Source organism: Pseudopipra pipra, chromosome Z (genome assembly GCF_036250125.1).
Source record: "Pseudopipra pipra isolate bDixPip1 chromosome Z, bDixPip1.hap1, whole genome shotgun sequence".
Classification (NCBI taxonomy): Eukaryota; Metazoa; Chordata; class Aves; order Passeriformes; family Pipridae; genus Pseudopipra; species Pseudopipra pipra.
The window spans coordinates 7549881-7570880 of record NC_087581.1 but is presented as its reverse complement, the minus strand read 5'-3'; the positions used below and the strand labels follow the sequence as shown (position 1 = coordinate 7570880).

General features: G+C 40.1%; 1 protein-coding gene across 1 annotated transcript in view; it reads left to right on the top strand.

Annotated features, from left to right (window-relative positions):
- LOC135407293 (protein hinderin-like) overlaps positions 1–21000 on the top strand; it is a 121009-nt gene that overhangs the window by 68434 nt on the left and 31575 nt on the right. Inside the window, exon 5 of the mRNA XM_064642207.1 lies at positions 17518–17702. Coding sequence (XP_064498277.1) covers positions 17518–17702 — 185 coding nt within the window. The remainder of the gene's footprint in view (positions 1–17517; positions 17703–21000) is intronic.

Genomic DNA, 21000 nt, shown 5'->3' with positions numbered 1-21000 from the left:
TTTTTAGAGTATTATCACTGTAACAAAAAATCTGGAGAGTCCCAACATGTTTAAGATGCAGTAGCATTAAGCTCTGTGGAGGAAAAAATGTAACCTAGAACATCTGTAGGGCTTCTGGCAACAGTTTACCAAAAATCTGCGAATATCTACATAGCCTAACAGGGAAAATTTGTGCTGTTAACAAAATGAGAGTTCCAGATTTCAAAAGGTTCCCTACCCTCTCTTCATTCCCCTGGTTTAATTTACTGTAATTTTTCAAAGTTAATGTCTGTTCGAGCAGTCTCAAGTTGCCTTGCCAGCTGGTTGCAAAGTTTGGCAGCAAAACACTTGGAAGTTTTTCTTCCTATATGCCATCCTCAGTTTCGCAAAGGTTACCAGATGAATGGTCCCTAAATAATTTACTCTAATGTAAGGCTTAAAGAGGCTGCAGAAGACAAGTCCATTTGTCTCTTTTATGCATTTGAATATGTAAGTGATGTTTTCTTCAGTATAGAATCTGCAAGTGTGTGGCTAGAGCTTAGAAAGGAGGAAGAGCTGGTAGGCATAAATCTTTTTTTTAACTGTCTCTTTTTTCTTTTTTTTTTTTTTTCATTTTCTTGGTGCTGTTATTTGTTTTTTAATTGACCTGTCAAACAGTTCTTGTTACGGCAAATGCTAGCAGAACGCTAATGGAAAATCAGCCCTCTCTGACTTCCAGTTCATACATGAGAGCTCCTCTAGCAAATCTCACAGCATGAAACTTGATTTCAGTCTTCAAATAAGCAAAAAAACTTAGCTTAAAAATATCCTGGTATTTTAAAGGAAATGGTGAAATTCCTGTAAAATACTAAACTTGATGAAGTGAGATATTGGAGTTTAGAAGTAAAATAAATAATATAATCAAGAACTGAAAAACATTGGGTTTTTTTTATAATTAACAGCTCATTTTGAGTTAATTATCTACAATTACAAAAATCTAATTGCAATTTATCCTGTACTGTCTGTGGGAAGAATTGTAGGCAAGGGAATGTGCACACTGCCAGGCATAAATGCTATAGGATGGGTACAAATAATAGACGAACCCTTAATGAAAAGAAAAAGCAAATAGGAGCGTGCAGCTGTGCCAGGCTATTGAAAGGTAATTGTAGCCAGAAATGAGGTATGTAGTTTAAAAGGCATCTTGTCATCTCCTGTAGGGATTAATTTTTTCCCTCATTGAAGAAAGGAAAAAAAGAGTTCACAAGCAAATACAGTAGAGTTTGATTTCTGATACAGGCTTTCCTAATAGTCTGGCAGTGAAAATGAAAACTTTTGTCTCAGGGGCTACTACAGACAAATTTTCAAATAGATGCCTGTTTTCTTTTCCCTTCTACTACTAAGGTCTTTTTGTTGTTGTAGTCAGGAGGCACTGTCCATCTCAGCCTATTTGGACATCTATTCTGGTATGAATTTGCGGTGTTGAATTTGTCACTTCCCTGATGGGTATGTTGAGAAGAAATGTGACTGTACCTTTGCCTGCTTGCAGCTGGGCTGGCATGTGGGACCTGAAGGTCTTCAGAAGTAGGATCTCCAGTTCTCTAAGGTGCAGCAGTCAGAGCAGGTTTTATTGAGGATGGTTTTCGGTAGCTTGGAGTGCTCCCGTGTGAGCCCACATCCAGTTTTTAGCTATGGAGATAGTAACTTGTGCAATTAATGGCAAGTTGTCTGTATAATTTCTTTTCAAGTCTGCCCCAGTGTGCGAGATGCTTTAAAATATTCAAAATAAAAACATAACCTGATGCATTTGTTCAGCATAAAACAGCCTTTTACAAAGTGCTTTCCATCTCCCAGATGCAGATGCTTGGTACATGCTCAAGTACCCACTCCATGCTTATTCAGTAGGATCAATACACCCAGCACCTGCTTTTGTGTGTGCTCCTGACATCTGCATCTGGGAAAGGAATTCTAAAACTCTTCTCTTTATTTAATCTTAACTTTGGATCTGAATGGCGTGGAAATAAGACCTGTTTAATGGCACCAACTAAAGAAGACATGGTTTTCTACTTTGCAAGCACTCCTCCCCACAGCTCTGCTGTGTGCCTAAATCTTAGCATACAAGATACTCTGGTTTTCTGACTCTTGGGTTCCCTATACAGCTCTGCCAGTATGGCTTTTTACTGCCTTCTCTCTAATACACATCTCTGCCTCGGATTTCACACGATTCTGCCACTGAGCCTCTACGCAGACCTGTGCAAAGTGTTATAAATAGGAATTGTTGGATACAGCAGCTATTGAATGTGTTTACAGCTATCTGCAGGCATTCTTTCAATGTGTGCTACCTGGTGAAAGGATTTCTTTCCCGGTGCATTAAAGATTTGCAGGTGGAATTTGCCACCTTTAATTCCATTGAAGGCTCTTTATGTTTAAGTGCTTCATTCTATATCACCTGTGTGTGTTTTTTTCCAGTTTGTATTTTTAGTTAGTTGAAAATATCAAAGACAGAATTCAGCAGTACTTCCCCTCTACTTGGATGCTCATTGCTATGGTGATAGTTCCAGGAGGGAATGCTGTCAGGGGTCTTTCAAAAGATTTTTATGTTTATGGTGTAACTATTTTTATTATCTAGTAAGAGAAGGTGACAATTATCTGTTGCTCCTTGTTTAATGCTTTGTTACGAACTCTCTTTTTTCTGAGGCTTGTTAGACGTGCAGAAATCTTTCTGTGGTGATGTGCAAGCACACTTACATGCTTTTGTTCAAATATTCAATGCAATTAAACAGACCTGCAGAGGAACACAGACTTGCAGCTCCCCCTACTGTCTCAGGCATATCCAGGTTTGTTCACACAATCCCTTCCTTCTAATTAATTTAAAAATAAAATGAAAATCACATGAAATCTCATGGCACTGCTGCCTCTGACCTGACTTGTGCTGGCCCCATTACTCCTGTTTTTGAGAACAGATTTTTAGAAACAATAGTAGCACCCATTTTGTTTCCTGTTTGCAGCTTTCTTGTCAGTTCCTCATTCTGGCAGGTGTCACCTCCTGTTACTCTTGTCCTGAACCTTTGGAGGAGGAACCATCATCAGAGCTGCATCTGGCTTGTTGGCCAAGACCTTCCAGGCTCCAGGTCATCTATGAGTTGTCCTTGTCTCTTGAGGTGTGTCTATATAGGACTTGGTCAACTTTTAGGAATGTACTGTATGCAGTTTGTTGGAATTTTTTTTCATCTATTTGCTGTTTTGGCAGACTGGCACATTAAATTGGGATGAAATCAACCGTGCTTGCAAATGGCCCATAAAATCTGTGTATCTGGAAGCTGCTTACCCACTTGTTAGTGCTCCTTTTAACACCCAAGTTACTTTCTTGTTCCAGATAATTTTACATTGAAGTTTGCATCATTTTTAGATTGGATATTTGTGGAGCGAACGCTTGTTTGGCCGGTAAAAAAAAATGCTTGCAGATCTGCCAATAGTGCGCATGCTGAATTAGGTGCAGATATGAGTTTTTCTTTCTCTCGTGGTGTTGTCTGGCTATATATAGGCACAGCATCCTTCCAACAGATGGCTGCCGGAGTCTGCTGTGACGTATGGGAGAGTACAGTCAGAGTCAGACACACATTTTTGCTTCATTAGTGCCACGTGCAGACTCCGAAGGTAGTACCTTTTCTTGCTCAGGGCGAAGGCTTTTCTTCTGATGTGGTTACTGAAAGCTTACTGCTGAATGGGGGTGTGTGTGTGGCAATTTTTTACTTATATCTATGCATGCATTTAATTGTTTTTTTGTTAGGGTAGGCAGTGATCCTTATCAGACCAGGGAGAAGGGAGCTCATTTCTGCTGACCTGGTTCCTTCACTAATCTAATTTTCAGGTTTACTTTCAACTGCGACAGTGATTTCAAGCTGCCTGTCTAACATTTACCTGAATTATGCTGATTCTGTTCTCATGATCACGTCTGCTGCACACAGCAGTATTACATCATTTCCATTGCAGTCCAGAGTAACCTTGAGCAGGAAGCCTTCTGACAGACCAGAGGTATAAGATCTAAGCGGGAGACACCATAGGTAGTTTCTGTAGGCAGATGCAGCCTACAGCCTCTCAACCTGTAGGTGAGATCTTCCAAAAGCACAGAAGCTCAGGTGTTAGAAACACTGCTAAGCATAGGAGGGCAGTCAGTGAAAACAGGCTTGTTAACACTCAAGCGCTTTGGTGTTTTCACAAAACTTGCATTTCTTGCCAGGCTTCTGCATGGGTATAGTTCTGCAATAGCACACATCAAAACTGGAAATGCTCAGAGATTTTTTTTTTGTCCTTTGGGTTGAAATATTTAAAATGCATGCATCTCCTGAAGGAGTTTGTTCCTTGCCAACGCTTGCAGACAGTGAGAGACATTTTTGCAAGTCATTTGCAGATGCCTCCTTTACAGGAAAATGTAGACACTGTTAGTTTACTGCCTGAATTGAATTTTGAAAACCTGAATTCTATTTTTATAAATTGGAGTGGATTACTTTTTCAGACATATCATTTTGTTACTTTTTATTTTTATATGTAATCTTGGGTGAAGAGAAAATTATGTTTGATTTAGATATTCATATGTCCCAGAAATTTATGACTTGGAAAAGTTAGGAAAAATCTTATAAAACAAAATGTTCTGGAAGATAGTTTTAGATCAGGAAATTCTAAACCCACCCGCGCAACTTTCATGCCATTTAAAAGCTTATATCAGAACTGATGGGGCAGTACTAAGAACAAAAGCTATTGGTATTGCAAAGTTAAGCGAGAAATCCTCTGTACCCTGCTGTTCTGGCCATGATCACAGCTGCACTAAGCTAAAACCCACTCCCCCGCCCCTCTTGTGACCTTGGCTGCACTTCAGCACACAGAGAATTGAAGCAAAAGGCGAACTTCAGTAAATGTTAGGTTCTGCCACTTGCAGATGTGCAGACTACATGTAAAGATAACGGCACACGTGCTCTCGCTTGCGCTCCAGCTCTCGCTGTCTGTGATGTGGACTTGGTGTATTTGCCACTGAATTATTCTGACATAAAACTTCCCCGACCGTACTGTGTATTGAGTTGAACTCTGTGCCTTGGCATGGGTGCTGAGGCTTTGCAGAACTACTCATTATATTTATAACAGTGCTAATTTTTGAGAGCCACACAGAGAAAATTTTAGATTCAGCCCAGCTGATTTGTTCTTCACGCTGCTCCTGCAGTGAAGAGGATTGATTTTTGTGTTTCTTTTGATATTTGGCTTCATTTCCTCTGGTACTCAGTGCTTCAGGCCTTAATCCTTTAACCTTGAATGCGAGCATCAAGGCTTCAGGAGGGATCAGGCCTTTTGATGGAGAGAGAACGTCTTTTGTTGTACCAAATGGTTGGGAGTGGTATGAGGCGAGACAGATCTCCAGACAGTATACATTTCTCTCTGGTGTTAGAAGACTATAAACAGAGGGTGGGTTTAGTGGGGATTATAAATAATCTGGAGGAAGGTGGGGTATTAGAAACAGTGGAAAGGAGTTAATGACTTTTTCTTTAACATTTGACCAATAACCAGTCTATCATGACAGATGTGTACTGGGTTGCCAAATGCTATAGTCTGATTTGGGTAATGGTTCAAAGCTCAGCGTGTCATGGAAATGGCAGTGTGGTCCCTGATGGAGCAGGGGAAAAAAACCTTTTCAGCTTCTCAAAGGGCAGTATTTGTGGAAGCAGATGCTTGCTTGCCCTACCCAGCATAAAGAACAGTTCTGCGGGCAGCCGGGAGAGTTCGTACTGCTGGATTTTTATAGGATCATTAATTATATGTTATAAGGCAGCTAAGCATGGCATTCCTAACTCGATGAATTCCATTATGAATGGCCTTTTCATATTCCTCATCTCATTATATTAAATGCATGTGACCTGAAGTTTAGCTAAAGTTATTGTTCGGGTTAACTTTCATTTAGTGGTTGCCCTAGTTTTAGAAACAGTATGATCTTTAGATTTTATGGAGAGACAGGTTTTTTTATGCATGTTTTTGCAGCACTATTTTAGATAATTTCATTTGAAACTAGGTAGGAAACTCTGTGAGGTGTCAGGGAAGGGATTTAGTTACTCCTTGATTTGCCTGGAGATTTCTGTACCCACTGGATGACAACATCCTGTTACACGGATTTGGCTATCATCTCTCTGCCAATAACTCTTAAACCCTCTGCTCTGTTCCGTCTAGTCGTGCATATCTGACTGCCTCCCTGACATATAATCCCAGTTGTTTTGCCTTCAGATCATTCCTAATCTGGCCAAAACAGAACTCCTTACTTTTTCTTCCGAATCTCTCTTCACTTCTGATTTTGATAACGCCACATCCTCCCTGCCAATCAGACTCCTAACCTCGGGGTCACTCCTCTTCTCTGTATGCATCTGGGCTGCTGACAGCTATTGCAGCTTCTTTCTTCTTTGCAGCTAAAGCATCCTTTCAGCGTGTCAACAGTTAACCCCTTGCTCTAGTCCTTCCTTCCTCTTGCACCTTGACTTCTCTTAAGTTGTCTTTCACTGCTCAATAGTCATTCACTTCCTTCAAAATAAGTTTTCCAAGTGGGTATCTTGGCTGTTTATTCAGATCTTGTCACCCTTACTTCTCTGAAACCTCTCTGACCAGTTGTCCACAGTATCAGTCTGTCATAAAGGTGTTTCTTATTTTATTTTCTCTGCTACCATCTCTTCTTTAGTTCTTCAGTCATGTGTCAAAGTTTTGTTGGATGTTGAATGAACTTTCAGCCATGCACTCTTACCACATTCCCTAATTCTATCTTTTGGAACCACTGAGTCATGTCATGGCTACTTCTGCCTCCATCTGTCTGTTCTGACAATGTCTTTCGCGTTTTACATTTTAACTCTTTGAGCCTTTTTCTTCCCCTCTAAACTCTGAAAAAGTTTGAGTGCTTTTTTCCCTCCCTTCCCTCAATCCTAATTTGGTGAGTTTCAGACTAATATATCTCTTTGCACTGACCACAAGGATGGTCTTTGCCTGGTAAATCCACCCAAAAACTAAATTGTATTGAAAAGATATCACTGGTGACCTAGAGATAAAAGTATTACAATTCAACTGCAGTGACAAATCATCAGGTCTTCTTTGTAGAAGAGTTTTCATATGGCTTCTAGCACACACAAGAGTTTGCAATAAAACAATGTCCAAATGTCCTCAGTCTTCTGTCAATAGTGCCAGGCTTCACCTCTCAGTGTAACTACATGCCCTTCAGTTTGATCAATGCGTAGTCAATCCTTTTTTTCCTTTTAACTCTGTATTCCCTTAATCTCTATTTACCTCTTGCATCCTTTCTGAGTAAATCATGTCTCTGAGAGATGGGCTAAATTTATATATCAGCTGTGGACTCAGCAGTGCCGAGATGGTTCGACAACGTAAATAATGCAAACCTCTGGACCCACGACAGTGTCAGAGTGGCACTTGGTGGCATCTGCTTTGGACAAACTTATAACAAACTTATGCAAAGGTAGACTTCCAAGTCCAAAAACAGTAATGGTAGCTCTAAGAATCACTTATATCTGGACCAAAAGGGTTTCCAGAGGCTGAGAACTGGCAGCCCGGAGCCCACAGTTTTCACTGCACACAACCTCGTGCCGGGATGTCTTCCCTTTGTTCTTTCTCTTGGTAATGGACATCAGAGCATGCCAATACATATCTCAATGATATGTGCCTCTTAGTGAGGCAATACTTTCTGTCTAGTTTCAATTCTATTATATCTGAATATATTCTGAATTTGAGTGCAAAAACATGTTCCATCTGCTCTGTAAACATCCTGGTTGAGTCAATATTTGGTGGTGCTGTCAAATTCACATAAAATACATGCATTGAAAGGAAATCTTTAGTGTGTTGAGCTTTTTTTGTGGGGCCCAGGCCATGGCTTTTATAGTTGTATGCCACCATTTAGGCATCCAAGTCTGTATTGGACTTGCAATAAATACCTGATTTTTCAATCACTAGCCATCAAACATACTCTGTGAAATATGTACCTTCAGTGGATTTAAGGCAACTGAACTGGCCAGAATTGAAATCTTAAATCTTTACCAAGAGCTACCCTGTCAAATCTGCATCTGTTGGGCATGGTAATCCACTAATCTGAGTAAAGTCCAAAGTCTAACTTCTCTATTTATTTCTCTTCAGGCTATAGGATTTTTTTTTTTAAGCAGATCAATAAACAATCTCAGTGTTTTCATTTTACTAAGCAATATAATATAGATGAGTACTAGTGTAGTGGTAAATCATTAATATACTCTTTAATCATAGAGTGACCACGTCCCACAGATGTGATTTAATCATGGAAAAAAGTCTAAAGTGTGAAAGTGCATCAGGAGGGGTGTTACCAAGAGATCTATAATAGTGTGTGACACCATTTTAAAAGATGATGTAGTATGAGAGTATTTAGGATCTCATGTACATTTGTAGTTACAGACCTGGCAAAATTCTAGCATGTGATTGTTTTTATTACTATAAAAGAAAAATCAAAACCCATGTCAGGTTTGTCTTTGGCTGAGGACCCTGTGTGATTAATGGCTTTTTGGAATAAGAAAAGCATTGCATCCTCCAGATTCACTAGCCCCAAGATTTGTAAGATTTTGACACTAACAGACCTATAACCCTATAACCTAAAAACCTGTAGTAACCTGTGCTTAGCATGCTTGATTCAATCATCATTGGATACAGATAAAGGTGATTAGAATAAGAGGACAGAAATTTCGTGGTAGAAGAAGGGTCCTGTAAGGGTGCTCCCATGTTGGTTTCAGTGGTAATGGTTCCTGTTTAGAGAAATCAGATTCAAGGACAGCAGCCTCAGAAGAACAGACAATACAAAAACTCTATTTATGTGTATTATGCACTTCGATGCATTTATGGAACACTTTCCCTGCAACATTCAGGGCCCAGAAGGTCACCTCAGGATCCTTAGGGGTATGTGTGTTTGCCCACGTTAGTGGTTATTAATTTTCACTGCTATTAGTGAAAAAAGTTTGAAACTTTACATTTCTTCATTTGCTCACTTAGAAGCCCTGAGTATTGAAAGTTAGCATCTATCAAGTGTAACTCTGTCCATGAACAGAAGCAACTGTCTTTAACTGTTCTGATCCTCCAAAACTGCAAATTTTCTGTGCATATACATTCTCTTCATAATACCTGCACACGAGAGTGTAATCTTAAGTATCTGTTGCTCTAATTAGGAATTTCTTCAAAGTATCTTGTTAGTAGGGCATACTGGAAACCTTGTGAGTATCTACTTTTCAATTCTTATTGTGTCCCTCCTGTGCTGTATTGTCACTTATCCTTAGCAAATGATTGCTCCATGATGTGTCCATGATCAGAAAAAGGGCTTTTCCAATTGCTGCTCATTTACTGAAAGCTCCTGTTATCAACACCTATCAGCCTGTCTGGAAGCTTCTGCAGAGGAGAGAATGCTTCTGTACTGATAGTGTGAGCAAAGGAAAACATGGGGTGGTTAACACCTGCACATCAGACCAATCCTGTCCACAACCTGTTTTGCAGTGCAGCCCATCTCCTGTGAAGCCTTTTGTTCTGGATGAGCCAAGTGGAGAAGAGATTGTTCTTCTTCTTCTGTGCTTTTATCACAACCAAATTGCAATCCAATCTGGTGCATGATGGGTATCTTGTGAATGGGGCTGTCTCTCAGCCAAACACTAGTGAGGCTGGAAAAGGCACTAAGGCATTCACTTTGCTGAAGAGCATGTGATTCTCCTTCTGAAGGAGAGAGTGATGCGGCTTGATGTACTGAAGAAGTTTGGATTTAGTTCAAAAACTTTGTCCTAAACAGGCTTTTGCATCATTCCTTGTGGTCCTTTCACTGGTGACAGCCAGGAAGGCTTTTCAGATATACAGACACTGTTTGGAAGGATTGTTTTTATACCTATGACTTGACATTTACATGACTTCCTTTTGTGAAGGCTGACAGCAGTGCTTGCTGGAACGACAGCTGCTCTGCTCTGCTCTATAAGAAAGGCCAAACACACAATCACAGCATTTTGCCCTGCTAAAGCTTGGCCAGTCTGTTTCCTGTGGCCATTTCTCTGTGAGTGTCTGAAAACCTTTCTGCTGGAATTTTCTTTGAATTCAGAAGAGAGAAAAGCAATCACAGCTCATTTCACTGTTTATTAGGACAACTCATACATGTGGGAAACGTGCTGGTAGGGAGTTGAAATGTAGTGAACAGAGGAAGGACAGGGCTTCAAAGGGAAGGCATGAATATAATTCTAGGTTAAATTTAGCTTAGTACTTGCTGCAAATGGACCTCTAACTGTGTATATTAAGTGAAGCCTTGACTTCATTGAAGATAAAGACAGTATTCTGATTGATTCAATGGGGCCAGGGTTTCACCTATGGCTGGTATGATCTAATAGGTCATTGCTAATTAAGAGCATATGTGGCCTCAATTCTTTCTGGCAGAATTAAATATCTGAGCACTAGTCACTGAGGGAATGGGAAAGGAACTGTTCTCTGAAAGAGTGGTCTGGAGAAGCCATGCTATGGATTGCTGTACCCTGGTACAGTTTGAGTGAAATATGGAAGAGTTTTTATCACAGTTAGCACTATAACTCCTCCAAGATGAGAGAAAAATAAACCAAATGCAGTAAGTCCAAGAGAGACTGTTCAACAGGGAAAAAACCCCCAAAACAACAGAGAAACCCGATACAGCCGTGGGCATTACTGGATTCGAGGGCACTGAGCCTGAAGGGTGCTGTAAGAGATGAAATCTGCATCACCCCCCAGCAATATATTGTCTCCATAATAACATGTAGATTGTAGGCAATCACTGTCTATTTTCTGTGATGAAAAATCCTTTTATTACAAGCAGATTTGATAATATTTATATTTCAGTTCCAGTACTCTCTTTCGCTGTTGTAGTGTTTCCCTACCTGTCCCTGCCCTCTTGCCTAAAAAATATGTGAGAAAGGAGATGGACGTGGTCCTGAAGACAGTTGGTGTTCTTTAACCTGGAGGAGAGAAGGCCCTGGGGAGATCTGATTGCGGCTTTTTATGCTTAAAGGGGTCTTTTAAGAAAGATGGGGACAGACTTTTTAACGGGGCCTATAGCTTCTCAACTAAAAGGACATATTTAAATTAGATAAGATGAAGCAATTTTTCACCATGAGAGTGGTGATAGGTTGCTCAGAGAGGTAGTAGATGCCCCAATCGTGGAAACATTGAAGGTCTCTCTGAATGGGCTCTGAGCAACCTGCTGTAGTTAAAGATGTCCCTGCTCATTGCAGGGGAGTTGGACCAGGTGACTTTTAAAAGGTCCCTTCTAACCAAAACTGTTCTATGATTCTGTGATCTCAAAGCTTTAAATGAATATGCTCTCTAGAAAGGAAAGCAGCTGTTTCTTATTAACATGCACTGGATCCCAGCAGTGCCATTAACATGCTGATGCATCTAACATAAGCCTCAAAATGCCAGGTTTCATAATTGGCCCATGAAATCTCACTCTAGGTTTGAATATGGTCTTCAAGGTCCGTATTAGAAAAGGATTTTTTCCCGCTTCTTAAAGGGAGGAAGAAAGTGTTAATCTTAGATTTTTTTTTCCCTACCACTCTATGTTTCAATTAGATAGGCTTTAGATTTTTAAGAATGTGTTTTTAAGGTGGTTGATCATCTGATGAGAGCAGATTGGTTTTGTGGTGAGTAACAGAAGGGTGATGACATTCAGAGATGAGAGCTTGTCCTGAAGGTCCCACTGTGCTTCTCCTCCTCACCTGCATCCCTCTTACTTCCCTTCCAGCTCTACTGAGCCATCCTGTGGATTTGTACCCCCTACATGAAGCAGTAGCTAGTAGACCAATCTCCCTCCTCGTTCCCATGTGCTGCTCTGCTGGCTCAGCCACTCTGATATGTTTCTCCTCAGCTCCACTTGAGAGGACTGAAAGAGTTGTGGTTGCTCAGTAGACCACTACCATTTGTTTTCTGATGCACTCATCCAAAGGCTAGAGTGCTTCTTTTCCCCCTGCAGATATTTTTCTGTTTGCCATGCAGACAGCTGACTTCCCAAACAGCCCCACTTTGGAGCAGGTGGTTTTCAAAAGTGTGGTTTGATAACTTGATGTAAACTGATCTAAATTTGGACCCCTGCAGAAAAGATGATCTTGTGATACATTGACACCTCATCCTTTGTCCCAGCGCTTGTAATGCTGCTGCTTTGTACCGAGCTGACTCTGGAAGCTGATCTGGCTCAAAACACTCCCAGCCAAAGTGGCAGGGGAGGAAGCAATTTTCAGCCTGTTTGTCAAACTGCATCTGAAATGGCAATTCAGGTTCCAGCTACAAAAACGTATTGCTTGGGTTGTCTACTTATCACCAGTTTTGCATCATTAAGTGTTATGCATTCTTGGCCCGATATAATTGCAGCAGATTGCACACATGAACTGTTAATTATTTTATTTTTAAAACAGAAATTACGGAAAAGGAAAATAACATTCCAACATGTTTGCTTTTGGAGCTAACCTACCACAACAATCTGTTAGTTTGATAATGGTTAAACTCGCAAGCCCTTGCCTCAGCAGAGTGCAGTAGGGTACCATTAAGGCAGCCATCTGTTGAACATACAGTACAGGAGGCATGAATTGCCTCACGTTCTGGGTTTCCGAGTAGGTGTAATGTAGTCTTGTTTCTCTGAATGCCACTGATCTGCACTGAAAAACGCGTGGAAAGATGAGAGTTCAGTGAAAGGTGAGCACCCAAAACTGGGATCGAAGGCTGGGAACCCGTCAGAGGAGCGCTGGGTGTGGAGCATGGAAGAGACGGAAGCTCGTGGGCGTGCACATGCTGATAGTAAATGGGACTCTGGCAAGAGCCTGAGCTGCTGGGGTTGCTTAGCAATTCAATAGATCTGCAAAACTCCATTTGCAGACCAAGGCTGCCATTATGTTGGATTGATTCATCAAGATCAGCAGCTAAAACAAGTTATATTCTATCAGAGTTTTCTTGCATTAGTTTAAAAATGAATTTAGTTGGCTCTAAGTGGACATTTATTTTAGTATCTTGAAGAACTGACTTTCCTCTATTAAAGTAGAATAATGTATCTATATGGTGCCCTAACTTGAACAGTACATAAAGATTAGTAAATAAGACCCCATTAAAAATACTTATAATGTAAGTAACATGGGTCCCAATAGCCTTTCTAATGTCCATTAATGCTTATTCTGAGGATCAGAGCTCATTTTACTGAGCCATTTAGTCAAACCGTGTGATTATTTAGAAAGTTAATTCATGCATACTAAAATCTAGCTTAAGTAATGCAGAGGGTAGGAGGTAAAACTCTATGGAGACGATAGTCCTTTTTGTTATTTAATGATCAGCCATAATTAACTTGCAAATTTGAAATAATTAGAACAAATTAAAGGTATTTAACTTTGCCTCCCTAAAGAAAAATTCAAATTGCACCAAATGCAGCTTTAAATTATTCAAGTCTCAGAGGTCTGTGCTGGGTTTTTTTACAATGCCTTTTCTATGATGAGAATACCAATCTGCTTTTTGTCAGAAAGCATCCTATCAAGTAATTGTTCTTTGTGTCTAATAAATGACAGCTATTCTTCTTTGTAAAAGTATTTCAGTCTCTGAAGACTACATCAGCATTTCCATGGCATTTTAATTCAATAAAACAAAAGGTTAATGTTTTTCTACTTTTTAAGGAATGCAAATACTAGCAGTATTCAATGGGTCCTGAATGACATTTAAAATTTGCCATTCACGCTCAGCAGGGATATCGCGATATGAGGTTCAGGCAAAGAGGAAAGAACGTTCAAGGTGTGTTTCCCTTTGTTGGTGGTGTACTTCAACATTCATAATGAGGCAGCAGTGCTGAGACTTGCTTCTTTTCTGGCGACGCTACAACTCCTGCCTTGGTGTGTAGGTTAGGTAGGTTAATAAGGTCTTTACTTAAGAAGGTCTTCTCTGTTGTGTAGTTTCAGGGAATAGCATGAAAATTCATTGGGTATTGTGGTGCCCTGCAGGAAGTCCTTCCAGCCACGGTGCTTTTGAGTGATACAAAGGATTGTTGGATTTGAAAATAGACAAGAACCTCTTTTGTCTCTAAATCTCTCTAGATATAAATAACTGATTCCTTTGGACCATATGTTAAGTTTTCAATTTCCAGGTTGCAATAGTCACATCATTCATTTTACTAATTATTCCACAGGTGAATGAGTAAATATGTTCTGAAACAGATTTTTTTCCCTTATGTTTTCTTTGTTTAATTGTGGCACATAGTTAATTATTGCACTATCCCTTTCCCTTCTTGGTCTGCACACCCTTCAGGTTAAGTGTCATTTTAAGATTTGACACTCTATCCTTACTTGAGCAAAACTTCAGCATGAGCTATCTTGTATTAAATACTAAACAATGAGGCTCTAACTAGTTGCTTATTGAGCCTATAAATGCAAATACATTTGTTTATGGTATTTACCATAAATTAGCTTCTCTAACTTCTTCATGGTGTCTGTTTCTGTTTGAATTGCCTCTGACATTGCATTATTTAAAGCAGAACTCAGTATTCTAGAGGTAACTGCACCATGTAAAAGGTGTATGTGGTATCATCTCCCTTATCTGCAAGCCAAAGATCACTGTCTTCACAGGAGGACTGTAGGTTGTAATTAAATATGCTTTAAAAACTCAGAAAGCATCCAAATAATGACAACCTCACTGTTTTTAAGTGCTGTTAATCATCCAAGTCCAGGCAAATGGAATTTCAGGTCCTGTATTATCAGAGAAATCTGGTCAAGTATTAGACCTGTAAGCCTCTTTAAGCAACTACCAGGATCTAAAACCACCTCTTGCTTTACTTGGGGTTGCAGGTATTAGTAGGTTAATAATTTCATATAATTCAAATAAGATACTAATTTAGTTCACCATAAATTTTAAAAACACTTTGCAGTATTATTAGTAGTCACATGGTTTGAAGCCCTAAAGTAAACGGAGGTTATTCAGAGAAGTTATATCCAACACTTCAGCCAGTTATTATAGGTCATAAGCTATTATATACTGTTCTGCATTAATAATACAGGAGTGATACTAATTGTCCAACAGGCTCAGTGGGCCCTATTAAACAATGTCTTATACAGCACATTGATTTGAAACTTTTAATTTAGCTATCATTTTCTGACTTTCCCTCAGATCTACAATAACTTCAGTCCTGTAAGCTTTTAGGTAAAAGATTCATGTGATTCAACTCCATAAAGCTGTATCCCAAACTCAGTGACAGTCTTTGGGTTGCCAATGCAAAAGACACTTTTTTATGGTTTTAATTTCTTTTTATAATGGGGCTTTTTATGATGGGAACTGATGATGTGTACGTGTTGGGAATCCTCATTTAAACCAGTAGTTTAAACCAAAGAACAGAATTTGAAAGCAGTAGGTTGTCTTTACTGAGAGAAAGATGGGTCTCCATAACCTCTTGTCTACCCAGAATGTCTTGAGATTGCTGTGTCTGCAGAGACTGAAGTCATGCTTCCTCCTTGTCACCAGATCTGCCTCCTGGCTCTATCTATGCAATTGTTTACAATCTTGTGCTGAAGTTCATATAGAACCATAATGGTTCTGGTTAACTTTCTCTTTTCTTACTTCACTCAACGTGCTGCACTTGTTGCACCAGATGCTCTCCCACCAGTTTGCTTGCATATTCTCTATCCTCCTTAAAAGTACCTCTGTTCATTCATCTCACCTTTTTGTCTCCCCTCCTCTCATCCATTTTCTTCTTGAATCAACTTGTCGCCATCCCTGGAGGCTGTGGTGGGGGGAAACAGTTTTCCCCCTGAAGTTATAAAATGGTAAAACCCCAGGGGGTGGTGACCCTTGAAGTTTTGAGGTTTTACCCAATGAGCACTTCTGCAAAATATAAACATATCACAAGCAGAATGGAAGAGAAGGTAGTTGTAGTTGTTGTGGAAGAAGTAGCCATGTTCTAAAGCCACAAGCTGAAGGGGCAAGAGCCCCTCTGGGGGCCCCCAACTGGGGTCATAGAAACTCAGAAACTGTTAAACTGGACTGAGGTCTGTGACTGAGAAGCTAAAGAAGTTTTCTCCACCGTGAGTGAGCAGAGACAGAGCAGCAGCAGAAGCAGCATCCAGAGATTGTGGCTAAGAGCCAAGAGATAACTGAAGAAGCAGCAACAAACATGCAGCCAAGGAAGACACAGAGTTGTCTGAGAGAGCCGAGAGAGAGCCAGCAGCAGAGAGAGAGAACTAAGCTCAAACAGAGACAGAGCTGGGGTAAGAAACTGAACCAAAAACCCCAAACTCCTTTTGTGACCTTTCCTAAGTGGAAAGGATGGACTCCTACTGAATGGAAGTCCTAAAACTGCAGCAGCACTGCAGAGAGGAGCTAAAAAGCTCTGAGAAAGAATGCGGAGGGGGTGACCTTGGCCTCCCCCGCTGCTTGAGACAGAGCACAGAGCTCTGTAGGGAACTTGATTCCCCTGAAGATAAGGACTGTCACGAAGACCCCTGTGCTTCATGATATGACTTGGTGATAGCACCCTTGTCCTGGGAAACACAGCCCATGGAAAAGAGGACCCTCGTTTGAAGATGAGTGGCCGAGAGGGCTTGGATACCCTCTCGTGTGTACTGGCGGAGATCCAGCTACTGCTGCATGAGAAGAGGATAGATGCCTGCTGCCTTAGAGACACTGCTGCTCTGAGAGTAAAAAGGGATCTTTTCCTTCTTCCCTCCTGGACTTTTATTTGGAGGGGAGAAGAGATTTGATCCATTGTAAATACTTATGTCATGGTAGAGATAATTAAGATTGCATATAATGTATTGTAGTATTTATTTTGTACAGTCATTGTAATATATTCCCTTTCCCCCATTTTGAGTCTTGTGTAGTGTCTGGAAAAACCATCTCACACTGGGTCGAGATGTGGGAGGGGGCTTGGACCAGGAAATTGGATTTTTGGGGCTCTCAAACCATGACAAGGCTTTTAAAAAATATGTAGATGTGGAATTTCGGGACATGGTTTAGTGGTGGCCTTGGCAATGCTGCTTTATAGTTGAACTTGATGATCTCAAAGGTCTTTTCCAACACAAATGATTCTGTGATTCTATGATCTTCCTTCCTTTTACAAACTACACTTTCAGATTTCTCTTCACATAGTCTTCTCTGTTTCCCCTTGATTCTAGCAGAGTGAACGTTTTTTAAACTACTCTTTCTTACATTTGAGGTCCATTGTGCTGGAGAAAGTACTTTGCATGTCTTCATCCCACTTTTTCTGTCCTAACCACTTGAGAAATCTGGGATCTAACGTTTTAGGGAATGTGCCCAATGCTACAAAACTCCAAATACAATTGTCAGAGTGCAACTGGCTGCTGCTAACCAAAAACTTCTGATAAAGTGGGTTGGTTGCTCTTCAAGCCTTAGGCATCCTGCTTTCAGAAATGAAAAATGGATTCAGCAAGAGCTCAACCAGCAGCATGGTGTTCATGCTCCTGGAGAGAGAAAGTAGGGTAGAGGGCTGGGTGCACCATTAGTGGGCTGAATGCATCATGCAATAGCTTGATATTTCTTTCCTCCCAGTGTCCAGATGTTGAAACATGAAGATTATTTACTGAGGACACCTCCAGTGAGCAAGAACTCCAGAACACGAGGGAGCAGTTGTGGGAGCAGTTCGGGAAAGAAAATAGTTGGTTTTGGTGCAAACGTGGAAGATGGGAAAACCCTTCTGATGCAGACCAAGAGGGAAGGCACCAAGTCCAGGAAAGGTAAGGAGAAGCAATACTGCATTGCAGGGCCATGAGTGTGCTGGTGGCATTTAGAAGTTATGCATATGTGTGTTCAAGAGTATTATCAGTAAAATGCACAATAAAGGGGAGAGGATTGCAGGTTGTTTAAAACAACCTAAGAAAAGGTAACTACATTTAAAGCAATAAAAACCATTTTCAATAACAAGTGGTGGTCTTGGCTGCTGTTCCTGGTGAAAAGATAAAAATAGCCCTTTAGTCTCAAAAAGCTGCTTCAACGATTTATTATTTTATTTCCCAAAAGTGCAGTGGGGTTTGCTCTTTAAATGTAATCCTCTTTGCGTTCTTTTCCTGCTCAAGTGTTGACTTCTCCATCACAACCTGCTATTTTGCCACACAAGGGATATCTGTATTGCTGGAACCTATCCTGCCCTTAGCTTAGTACCTCCACTTAAGGAGCAGAGGAGCAAAGTCTTTCTTAGGAAGAGAAAAGGTTGGGAACAAAAGCTGCTTGGACGTTTCACTGCTGAGCCTTGAACATAATCCTTGGTTCACTTATGAACCAGCTTTTTTTTTTTTATTTTAACTTGTCAGCCAGTTTGCTGTATATGTCAGCATAAAAATAAAGAAAATGGCAAAATGAGAAGAAATGTGGTGCAGTTCTCAAAGGAACAAATAACTTATGTTATTGGTTAAGACCATACCAACATTAGAAAGCAGTCCCTGTGAAGAAACTTTCAAAAGGGTATCATCAGCCAGGACCCAAACAGTGGCTGAGGTTAATCTCTTCCAAGACACAGCTACAAAAGTTGGAAGCCTGTAAAGGGCTTGTGTCCAAAAAAATCAATTTCTAATTTGAAACAAAATCATTTTTGACTAACAGGGGTTCAGGACCCATTACTTTTGCTGTATAGTCTGCTGACATTTCACACTTTCTGTTGTGCACAATGAATCCTAATAGTCATTTTATAACATTGCTACACCAATCAATTTAAGCAAGAGAAAGCCGTTACAATTCTGCAAAGTTTCAGGGGCAATTTTCACTGATGGTTTTCTTTTATGTTTTTTTTTTTTTTTTTTTTCAGCTATCTTTTTTTTTTTCCTTCTCTTTTCCTCTTCCTTCTGCCCCCCTCCTTCTCAGTACTGCAGTGATGAAATTGAGATTTTTCACAGCTGGATGATGGGTTTTGTTCCTTGGATGGGGATAGTCCCAAAACCGTAATTTATTTGCCACAGATTCAGGGGGAAAAAAAAAAATCAACCTGGCCTCTTCTTCATTCATTCATTTAATTTTGTAGTACTTAGGAGAAGTTACAAGCTACATCTGGCTATTGCACATAGCAACTGAGCTGCACCTATGCTGATTTAGTGATTGTAGTGGTCAGCATGATCTCTGAGTATGGTGGGTATCTTTTGCATACACTTACTGAGTTTGCTAGCTTTGAAGATGTAGAGCTGTGTGGCAAAATTTGACTTATAAATATTGGCACTTGCTGTGATACGAGATAAAGTTCAGAGGAATGCTTTCAAGCTGTGGAACAACCTCAGGTCTATTACTGATTTGAATGGTTGTTTATCACAAGGCAAATTACCTGGCACTAATCACTGAAGTTGAAATCTTCTGTATTTTAGTACCTTTTAACTGGCTTCCTTCTGTTATATGATTTGGACTCCTTTAGCAAGCATACACACACACTTGTAAAGTGTTTTTATCCATCTTTGGGGATCATCATGACCAAGTGTCAAGTTTTTTAATTCTAGCTAGCCTGGACTCTGTCCTTGTTTTTGCTGAATATTCCCATCTGCTGCTGACCTGGGATTTCTGCTTCAATGCACTGTGGGAAAGGGGAATGAAGTAAACAAGGTGACATCTTGAGGCATGAAAGTTAGTGTTATTTAGTCGCACACCTTAAGGTGGCCTTTTAGTCAGAACACAGCAGTGCTGGATACTGTATACAGAAACAGATTCAATTGAAAAATTCGTGATAGTTGTTAGATGTTGACCTGTTGACCTATTTTTCTCATGCCTTGATCGGTCTGGTCTGTTTGAATTACATGTTCTTCAAGATGATGACTCTCTCCAAGAACACCTTAGTGCAGTGCCAGTGCTGATGTGGGACTTTGGGCTCACTATATTATCTTGCTATACCACTGGAAATGGTGACTGTACCAAGGGAATGGTGCAACTCATGGTAATGTCTCTCCAGAGCAACATAGGCACTTGCATCAGGTGTAAAATTAATTGTGAAACTGTTCCCATCCTGAAATGGTGGAAGGCTTTTCTGCCCACAAGACTGCTCACTTACTGTGAGTATACTGAGTTTGGAAAGGGTGATTTCCTAACAAACTCACTTTTCCTTTCTCCCTGAAGATGTTTAGTAATGGGGAGAGGAGTATTGTTAACCTGGCCCCATCACCTCATGGAGTGGAAAGGGTCACTTCTGCTCATTTTTCAGGGTAGAAACTTACTAGATCAACTTAAACAATCAGTTTTTATTCCCTCACTGTTGCTTTTTGTCTCCTGTTTCAGTTTGGTCCTTAATTTTTATTCCCGTGCTTTAGCAGGTGTTTGTGTCTTGCAGTCAAACTTTTTTAGTTTTACCAGCAAAACTTTAAGCAGTCGAAGAAAACCTGGAGTCTTAGATCCTTTAAGCAGTAAATTGTTTTTATTGGTGTCACCACTAGCTATGTCAAAGTGTACTAAAATCTAACAACTTGTCTGGTTAAAAAGCACTGGAGTACAGAAATGTGTGCTTCCCTTCCTTTCTGCTTTGGAAAATTTTTCTTTGGGGCTGGGAAACTTAAACTAGATTCTACTAGATTACACTCTGCAATATTGGGCACCTTTCTGTGTTTCTGTTTAAAGTATTCCTCTTTACCCCTTTCCTGAAATACCTCTGAATTGAAACAAAAGAAAGAAATATTTTTCCCTTTGTGTCTTTGTTGGACGTAATATATGCTTGGTGTTGTATAGCATGCACAACTTTCCCTTCCATATGTAAAAGAAAGAGCCAGAGAAGGAAAATTATTTTAGCTTATTTTAGCCCTGTACTTTTCCAGGGGCTGATTTTTCTGTATAATGTTTATTTTTCAGTAGTTTTTCTAATGTAGCTTCTTAGGGATTCAGGATCTGGCTCTTCTTCCCTTGAGGGAAGACTCTTCCCTACAATCGAATAGAGCAATTAGTTAATATTAGTGAAGTGCTTTGAAGATGTGAAGTACTATATAAATGTTAAGTCTTATGAATATTACTATTATTCAAGTCATAAAGATTTCTTTTATGATTATCAACCTAGATTTCCCTTTGCTTACTTTCATC